The 10,006-nt window shown below is 41.5% G+C and overlaps 1 protein-coding gene across 3 annotated transcripts in view; it reads right to left on the reverse strand.

Moving 5' to 3' along the window:
* LOC141791571 (transcription factor COE1-like) overlaps positions 1 to 4,988 on the reverse strand; it is a 103,538-nt gene extending 98,550 nt beyond the window's left edge. For 2 of the 3 annotated variants that reach the window (XM_074672137.1, XM_074672135.1), the window contains exons 1-4: positions 4,711 to 4,988; positions 3,909 to 4,065; positions 3,086 to 3,149; positions 1,821 to 1,876 (exon numbers count right to left, since the gene is read on the reverse strand). In XM_074672137.1, the coding sequence (XP_074528238.1) occupies positions 1,821 to 1,876; positions 3,086 to 3,149; positions 3,909 to 4,065; positions 4,711 to 4,841 (408 nt within the window). In that variant the 5' untranslated portion in view covers positions 4,842 to 4,988. The remainder of the gene's footprint in view (positions 1 to 1,820; positions 1,877 to 3,085; positions 3,150 to 3,908; positions 4,066 to 4,710) is intronic. The other variant, XM_074672136.1, reaches the window with a different exon arrangement.
* Between the last annotated feature and the right edge of the window lie 5,018 nt (positions 4,989 to 10,006).

Below are 10,006 nucleotides of genomic sequence, written 5' to 3' on the forward strand. Positions count from 1 at the left end.
GAACTTCAGTTTAAGTTTAGTAAAACAACAGCAGCTGAAACCAGTGAGTGTGATGTGTGGTGTGTGTGTTAGTGTGTATGTATCTGGTTAGTGAGACAGTAGCTATGACTTCACCACCTAAGCCAAGCATCCGACTGTTTTGGTTTGACCACCTGTTAGTGTCTCATTTCTTCACCGCTGGGAGTAACACAGTCACACACACATACACACAAAAACACACACAGAAAAGTTATTTCTCCATGTGCAAGTTAGCCCGAGCTAAGCTGAGACATACACACACACACGGCAAAACCTGAAAAGTGCTTTTTCTAGTCCTGCTTCTCTTAAACTATCAAACACATAAACAACCGCCTACCACACACACACAGACACACACATGCAAAGACCAGCAGACACACAGGAGGATGCCCACAGGTGCAGGACACACCTGCACACATCTCATGCACCTCTCTTACAGGAGTAATGACTTTCTCTCTTCAAAATTAGAAATCTCTTTATGAAGGTTTAAAAAATGACAACAGCAAGCATGTTACTACTGTGTGTGTGTGTGTGTGTGTGTGTGTGTGTGTGTGTGGGGGGGGGGGGGGGGGGGGGGGGGTCTCAAAATTCCTTCCCCTTTTTCTAAATGAACTCTGCATGGTCCTGTTAAGTGTGTGTGCGCATGTGTGTAGCTGGCCATCACCCCACTACGCACAAGCTAAACAGAGTTATTAGTGAACAGTGTGGTCCCTTAGGCCTGCCAGGCCCGCTTACGCACATGGGTGCGTGCGCGCGTACACACACACACACACACACACACACACACACACACACACACACACACACACACACACACACACACACACACACACACACAAAGTATGTGGTGCAGGCTTGTAGCAGAAATGTGAGACTATCAGGGCCTGGAGTCACATTAGCACGTATTGGGAGCATAGCATGGCTTCTTGGCTCTCCTAACTATCATTAACACATACACACACATACACACACACACACACACACACACACACACACACACACACACACACAAACACACACACACACACACACACACACACACACACACACACACAGTCACAAACACACACACACACACACACACACACACACACACACACACACACACACACACACACACACACACACACACACACACACAGATAGACAACTCTTACTTTCTTGTACTCTAACATTAATATCAGTCCTCACTCTAAGTGTTTACCTGTGGAAAATAAATCACAAACACTAAAAGCGTCTGTCTGTCCTCTGACTGTCTCTCTGTCTCACTCACAAAGCTTCATATCAACAAAAACACTAACATTAACAGAAAAATTGGATCCGATCAGAAAGCACTTGCTGCTCGGCAGACCAAATCCCAGAGGTGCCGTTATATCTTTTCCACTTGCTTCTTGTGAGCAGCAGCAGCAGCAGCAGCGCTCTGCCCCTGTTCCTCGCTGCCTCCACGCTCTAATCACAGCGAGAGGAGAACATGTGAGAACGCCTGAAGCCATGCAGTGTATGTCTGTGTGTGCCCCCACCCACACATACACATACACAACTGAGGAGACACCCACCCACTGTATCACACCGACACACATAAATGCTTTTGTGAGCGCAAGAACATGTAGAAAGAGGAAGGCGGCGGAGTACAGGCGGATCAGTGGAGCAGCTCATTGTCAGGGAGGTAACAGGAGAGGTGACAGTGTGAGAAAGAGTGTGTGTGTGTGTGTGCGTGTGTGTGTGTGTGTGTGTGTGTGTGTGTGTTTGTGTGTGTGTGTGTGTGTGTGTGTGTGTGTGTGTGTGTGTGTGTGTGTGTTTACCTGTTTAGTCATGGAGTCTATGAGTCGAACGTATAAGTCTTGCTCTGTTCTGATGCCTGTTGAGATGCAGGAGACAAAAGAAGAGTATAAACTTCATTTAATTAGAACAAAGTAGGACATTGCACCATTTTTGCTCACTTAAGCAACGGAGAAGCAGCTCAGACAAAGAGTCACGGAAAGAAGTGTTTTAACTTAAAAATGTCACAAGAAGATAAAAAAATATGTGATTAAATTGTTAAGTGGTATTAAAAACAACTGTTTCTGTGACATTTTGTGGCATTATTTGGTTTCTTTAGGCCTCAAATAGGGAAAATAAAGCAATAGTTGAGTACAAAGAGGTTCAAATGGTTGTTAACTCTGCTGAAGGAGCTGCTTTTAAGTGTCTTCAATTCAAATAGTTGTTGCTATTTATGCATTTCATGTGTGTGCAAAAATAAATACAATAATTTTTAAAAGTAATTTTTTTTTCTGACACTTTTTTATGTTTAAAGCAAAGATACGTCAGCTCACTTTAAAAAAAATGTATTATTCTCAACATCTTCTTGTTTTTTTTAGTAATTCTGAGCCTGAGTTGAGCCAGTTTTGATAAGTTATTACCAAAGGCTTAGCAATTTGTAGAACATGTGACACAGTCTATTCTTACACCCTTGACCCTCTGCTCCAGAAAACTCTGAACCCATTACACATCCATTAACGGCACCTTAAGCTGTTAAATATGTGAACCTTACAGTTAATAGCGCCAAGAAACGTTTTGCTACATCCATTTATACATGCAAGTGATATAAAAATCAATAATGGCAGTCAGCAGCAAGTTTTAACCTCAGTGTAGGCTGCAGCTGTGATTTTCCTGCCAGTTGATGTTGTTTCCCCTGCTGATAGGCCTGCAAACCACAATCCACAGCAGCCACCACTACAACGTGTGAACACACACACAGCCCACTGCAGTGTGGACACACTCATTCAGGGACAGTGACAGGGATGAAGACATTACGCTGCTGGACAGAAATTTCCTGCAACAGCTGCTCCTTAATTGTGACATTTTCCCCTGAAATTGTTGAAATGGCTCAGTTTGGAAATATAACCCTGCAGTGTGTGAGACATAAACGAAGTACGGCAGCCTGTTGGCCCTCTGCTCCACATGTCTGCACATTAAATCTGATAAAATACATCAGCTGCTCCCTGAGAGCCTATTCTGATCATTACAGGAGACAACAGCCAATCAAACCAATGTGCTGTAAGAGTGTGTGTAAGTGTGTGTCACTCACCGTTACTGTACAGAAGCTGCAGTCGGTAATGAATCCCGTTATTGGTCTTTTCTCCGCTTGTCTCCTTAACAAAACATACACACACACACACACACACACACACACACACACACACACACACACACACACACACACACACACACACACACACACACACACACACTGAGCTGTTTATTGAAATTTTAGGACAAATTAAAGAAGTAGCTCTACGCTCATTCAAACTTATTGGATCGTTCACAGCGGCCACATGTGAATTAAAGACGTGATTTATGTTCACGTGCAACAGCTCTGGACAATTTTACCACGTGCACTCATGACTGTGGTGTTAAATTCCTCTGCAATTAACGGTTACAGAGCGAATAGGTCCAACATGAACATTTAATCTCATTTAAACGAGTCGTAACTGATGAGAAGGGCCGGCCGCAGACAACAAGTGCCTGTGTGGATACGAGCTGCAAATTTAAATGATTTCAAACGTCAAAACGTGGGTTTATTTTTCTTCAGATTTACAAGAGGATCGAAGAAAAAATTAGGGTAGGTGTTTAATAATTTATTGAGGTTTAAACCAGTTAAAATGCACTACATTATAATATTATAATTATTACTAATATTATTATTATAAATAATAATAATAATAATAATAATAATAATAATAACAATTTCAAAATAGTAAAGCCATTACAAATGTAACGTGACATTAATTAAAATAAATGTATTTGAACAACAGTAACGAGACAAGTATAAGAAAAAGCAAGCAGGCCCTTAAGAAAATGAATCATCTGAAAATAAATCAGAACATAAAATGATTAGCCCATTCACCAACCTTCTCCTTCTCGATGAAGTCCACAAAGTTGGTCCTCTCGATCTCCACCGGCTGGCCCTGCCGGTCGTACAGAGCCAAGACGAAGTGGAAGAAGTTGGACTTCCGCAGGTTTGAAGGCGGCTGCTTCTCAAAGTGAGCCCGGGTCAGACCCACCCCACTGCGGACACACAGGCGAGGAGGAGTCGGTGTTATCATGGGTGTAGGAAAGCGAAAGGTTTGAATTTTGTCAAAGTGTTAAAAGAGTTTAGAGTTTTTTGTACTTGCTTTGGCCAGTGGAAATATTTGTTCAGTCGGTTATATTTTGTTATAAAAGTTTTTATTTTTCTGATCCATGTTTTAAATAATAAAAATTATGTACGACACTTTTCTCATGACAGCCATGCTTTGTCCACCTTTACTTATCTGATTTTTACGGGCTAAGTGGTGAATCTGTTCTGCTTTAATAAAATAATAACTGTGGTTGGAAAGAAAGATTGAAGACGTTTTATAGAAACTCACTTTACTTACAAAATAAATAATTAAATCTGATTTAGTAAAACATCTGCCAGTTTGAGACAGAAGGAAAGTTACGCACAAAATGTTTGCACGTTTGCGTTTTTTTAAAAACTCTAACACGATGTTTCTGTGCTTTTAGAGCTTTTTATCCCGCACATAAATCTCAGTGATCTTTACATCCATGTTTTTTCTCCGTGTGCGCTCAACACAGACGTCTGCAGGCAGAACTCCTGGCACAGAAACCTCGATGTTCGCATGTTTCTGCAGATGCAGACAAGCCTGTTCTTCCATCCCAAGCAGAGCTCACCTTTGGGCGGCTGTGTTGGCGTCCAGCACGCCGCCCCCCTGCATCCAGCTCCGGACAGCGTTCATGCCTCCCAGCGGCTCCTCCTTCAGGCTGCTGCCGCTTCTCTGGATGCTCTCCTGGATCCCAAACATGAACAAACCTCCGTCGCTCGATGTTTGTCCCTCTGTTTCTCGGTTCTCCTGGATGTGCACTTGTTCGCCCGTGAATCCCTCACTCTGGTTTAAGAGGAGCAACGTGGGCTTCGAGAAAACAAGCAGCTGTTTAATCCTCTAATTCTAGACCTGCACCAATTCTCACCTTGCTAACACGGGGTTGAAATCATATCGAAGTAGTAGAATCCAAGAGTCCAAACTCTAAAAAGATAGATGTAATCGCAGCAGAAATGCCAGGACGCAAAAGACTCAGAAAGGTCTCAAAGTGTCTCCGATGCGCGTGGAGATCCAGTTCAAACTGTCAGTCTGAAAAAGAGATCAGCTCAAAACGGATCAGATATCACCATTCTCTGACTCTTCGTTCTTCCTCTTTTCACTCTTTGCTCTTTCTCTCTCCTCCTTCAGCTCAGCGCTCCCCGGGACGTGATGGGGTCTGCGGTGTCCGGAGCAGCACTGCTTCCTCTCTTCGCTCTGCTCCCTCTCTGAGGAAAAACCGCTCAGTGACTCTTCCCAGAGGACTCCCTCTCTCTCCTTCTGCCTCTCCCAGTCTCTCTCTGAGAACCAAACACGGGCTTCTCCCACCCCGGGGGAGAGAGAGGGAGCGCCAAAAGAGCGAGGATGTGAAGGGAAAGAGGGGAGGGGACAGGACCAGAAGAGAGAAGAGGAGAGGAGAGGAGACGCCCCCAAACAAAGGCGAGAGAGGAGTCAGGTCCGTTTCACGCAGCGGACCCACGGCTCCTCTTTCTGCCCCTGTCCGACCCGGTGTGAGTGCGCATCCTTCTCTCGTCTACTTTAAAGGTTTCTTCCAAAAAGTGCCAACTCCGCTGATGTGAGAGTTGCACTTGTGCGCACAATAACACTGACGATTCAAAGTTTGTTTTTGGCCCTGCACAGCTGCAGAACAGCGCTCACGATGCGCGAACAAACTGCTGAACGGCACATCAACAGCGCTGACATTTTTCAGCTATAAATTCTTACGTATTCGAGAAACATCAACTTTTACGCAGCGTAACTTTGAAATATTGAGGAATAGACCAGAGCACTCACAGACACAACTCCTTTCTTCTGTGGCTTTTGATGAAAACGTTAAGACATGGCCTTCACAGTTATGTCTGAAATGTTTTTGAACCTTTCTTGAATTACGCATTTTTTTTTACACAGAAATGAACATTTAATCAAAATGAATCTTTGACTCGCTGCCACACAAGAAGTGAAAACACCATTGATGTCCGCATATTAGTGATTAGATCCACCATTAGACTTATTCCAGCCGCAGACATTCGGTTAATTTGATATGAAACCTCAGCCGGCATATTTAGATCTGAGTTTTATTTAGACCGAACTGGTTAGGCTCAATTATGAAAGCCATATTTCATCGCCACAACAGATCCCTGCTCCCCATTGTCTTCCGCAGGCCCGCTTATTGCAGCCCAGCGCCGCAAGACGCACAAACAAAAGTGACAATAACAATAATTAGCTCAAAATAACAATGAGCATAATTGAGGATAATTGCTACCAGATTTCCCCGCTTTGTCTCTCCCTGCAGCACCATCTGTTATTTGGGACTATTTATCACTCCACCGAGAGACGGAATCCAAACAAAATATTAATAGATAATTCTGAGAACTCTTATAATAAAATGAGGCTTCAGCGTATTGATCTGCTGAGGTGCCAAAAGGTCAACAACTTTTGTATTATTCAGCCGGCTGTGGGGATGATTGGCAGGAGGAACTGGCGCCGTTCCAGGGTTTAATTCCCAAAGGTTATTGAAAAACGCTCTTGACCTTGATTATGGAGAATAAGAGTCTTTTATGCTCCAGTTTCCTGCATATAGAGGGGAGAGAGTGGGAGAGGAGGATCAGCCTTTATAAGCTTTTAACAGCTGAAGGAAAGGATACATGTGAACGGATGGAGGAGTGTGAAAAGGGGCTGGATGGTGCGCGGATCGATCCGGGTGGGATAAAAGCAGCAAGTATCACTTGGGTCCAAAAGATGTTAATCTGTGCATGTCAGCCAATATACTGCTCATTTAAATGTCAAATGGCGCGACGAAAAATCAATCCAATGAAAAAGACACAATAAAATCTCTTGCAAGAAATTGAATTAAAAAAATTAAAATTTGAGAATTTAAAGAAAGAAAAAAGAATGTGGCAAATGTAAACAAATACGCCCTATGAAATGAGATTCACGAAAGAAGGCCTGTGTCAGATCAATAAACACTAAAAAGCCTTTCAGATCCAATCGGTTAATACAGTTATTTTTAATTCTGCGAAAAAGAATCACCGCGTTACAGTAGGCCATCACTTCATCAGTGTAAGCCTACCTGAGAATGATTAAGGGGGAAATGCAAAACGAATAATAGTGCAATAAAAAATTCTGGATCAAGCAGGAGGTTTAATAAAATGTTTTCAAATTTCAATTTTTTTCTCTTTTTTTCTGCGCCTTTAAAGCTCGTTAACCCCACTGTCCGCGCAGTGACTCCCTCCAAAACTGAAATTGACTTTTTTTTTTTTTTTTTTTTAAACCTGTTTGTATTATATCACAGATTGTATGTTTGTGCGCGCGCGTGTCCGGTCCTCTGAATCAGCTCTATTTAGTTTAAAAACAAAACAACAGCACCATCACGTGTCCGAACCCTGTAACTACACAATGAGTTAGGCCTATGTATTCACAACTTAAAATCCCAATAAATAAATGAATGAATTACTTAATAAGATAGGCCTATATACATTTCTCGGCGTTACGTTATTCAGATTTGATGTAACAACGTTGGCGCTAAGAGGTTGTCGTCTTTGTGGTCGAACTATAACCTTAACTTTGAAAGGTCTAACATGGGACTGAGGCCGGTCCTTTCCTGTATCTCAAAACGATTTTTTTTCGTGCCCGGTCCCTTTTATCTTATAAGCTACCTGTCGTGTGTCTGTGTTTTACCTCACATGGGCTTTTGCTCATCTTATGTCAGGATGTCAGGTACCGCCATGTTCCCACCACAGGTTCCAATCTTTGCGTCATTTTTACTAGTTACAGAAAAGCAGAAGGACCAAACTAGACAACAGTGCTATTTCACAAACATTCTCCCGTTTGTTTGTTTTTCACCGCTAGGGGTCGCTATCTGACCCAAATCTGCTGAAGTAGCTACTTTGAAATCCACAAGCTACAATTTTCCATCACCTATTAGAGTTTTATCCATTTTTGGAATTAACATCACTTTATTGTTTTACAATTCTAAGTACAGGTTAAAACTTGAAATCCAAAAAAGCTAGGACTCAGAAGTTATTGTACTACTGAGAAAAATGAATGTTGTAAATACTTTATGTAAACTTATGCCATGTGATATTCTGTATACTCCAATGTTAAAAAGGGTCAGTTAGAGGCAGGGCTTAAATTAACTTTTTTGCTCACCAGTCACTGTGGCCAGTGGTATGCCTGAGTAACTAGCCACACAGTATTTTCACTGGCCACAATTTGTTGTTGGATAATTATGTTCAATTAATTGATTAAAGCCGATGATGACATGCTAAAGTTTACTTAAAAAAGATATACAACCTCTTTAAATGTAAATGACCCCTATGCACACTCAAAACAAGACTACATCAATGTTAAAATCCACAGGTCCTTAATCAGGTATTAAGCTCTGATAAAGTTGTGTGTAACATTGTGCTCCTTTCATATGAAAATATGCAGTCTATTAAGACATAGTAATTAAAATAGTAGTTTGTTATTGGTTATAATTAAATGGTAAAGGGTATTAATTGAACTGATAAAAACTCAGCAAGAAACACTGTCTGCTTAAATATTTATTAACGATTGTAATCAGAAAATCATTTATTTTTTCATGAGAATGACAATGAAGGAGAGGTAAATTAAATTTCCTCAGAGCTTTCATCATCAGAGTCATCTTTTTGCTTGTCTCTCTGCTCCATGTTTGAGATAAAATTCAACCCACCAAAGTGGCCAGTGGGGGCAGCGGTGTTACCAGCCACTGCCGAAATCCACCTGCATTTGGCCGGTTGGCTGGTGTTAATGTCAAGCCCTGGTTAGAGGGACAGTAGGCTATTTCCCTCTGGCATCTGGAATGAGCTTGTTGGATGAGGGACCTGCACTCAACATACAGGGATTTCCCTGTCAACTATCTATGATAAACTGACTGGTGTGAGACATGCCCCTCTTGACAAAATAAAAGCTGTCTGGGAACAGGATCTTCACCTTTCACCTTCAGAAGATGCCTGGGACTCAGCCCTCAAACTACACAGCTCAACATCCTACTGTGGCCACCATGGTGCACTGTCTATTGCCATTCAAAGCTGTACACAGGGCCCGTCTATCAGAGGCTAAGGTGTCCTGTTTCTAACCTAGAAGATAAAAGGCCTCCCTCATCTGCATGCTCCTAACATGCCCCAGACAGAAGACAGAAAGAAGAATTCTGAAGAATTTCCTGTTTCTTTTCCTTGAAATATAAGTTTCAGGTAAAAAAGATTTATGTTCTACCCCTATATAATGTAACTATAGCTACCTTTTGCTTTTAACTGCGGGTTCATCTTACTGTTGAGTCATATTGCAGGTAGTTTCTCATTTTGAAGGTTCTCTGAGTGCTGTATCTCCCAAATCACTGCAGGCTTTTGTTTATTTTGTGTATGTGTTTATTTGTTGAAATATATATATATATATATATATATATATATATATATATATATATATATATTGAGCAAAAAAGAAAAGAAAGGCAGAGTATGGGATGGATGATTCATTTTATTACTGACATTCATTTTTTGTAAAAGAACCAAGGCAATGCCAGGCAAATAAAGTCCAAATCTAACTGTGGAGCACTGCAACAGAATATTACAGGCATTTAGAGTCAGGTTTTACAAATTATGTTTCAATTAAGTGCATGGACGCTTCTTTTAAACAAAGAATCAAAAGAGAAGCTAAGATCTGTCTAAGTCAGAGTGGCCCGAACACATGAGATCATAAACTCCTTCCAAAACCGCTCCACATTCTTTAGAGATATAAGGTCAAAGTCCTTGGCAGCCGAAGATTTCATTGACAATTTGCTGCATTTTCAATGCTGTAATACATTTATATAACACATCGTAATTAAAAATACAAGTTGTGTTCAGGCTGGAGGTAAACTTTAGGGACTTAAA

Source organism: Halichoeres trimaculatus, unplaced genomic scaffold, assembly GCF_033239565.1.
Source record: "Halichoeres trimaculatus isolate MK-OKI-2021-1 unplaced genomic scaffold, fHalTri1.1 fHalTri1_scaffold_6, whole genome shotgun sequence".
NCBI classification, from domain to species: domain Eukaryota; kingdom Metazoa; phylum Chordata; class Actinopteri; order Labriformes; family Labridae; genus Halichoeres; species Halichoeres trimaculatus.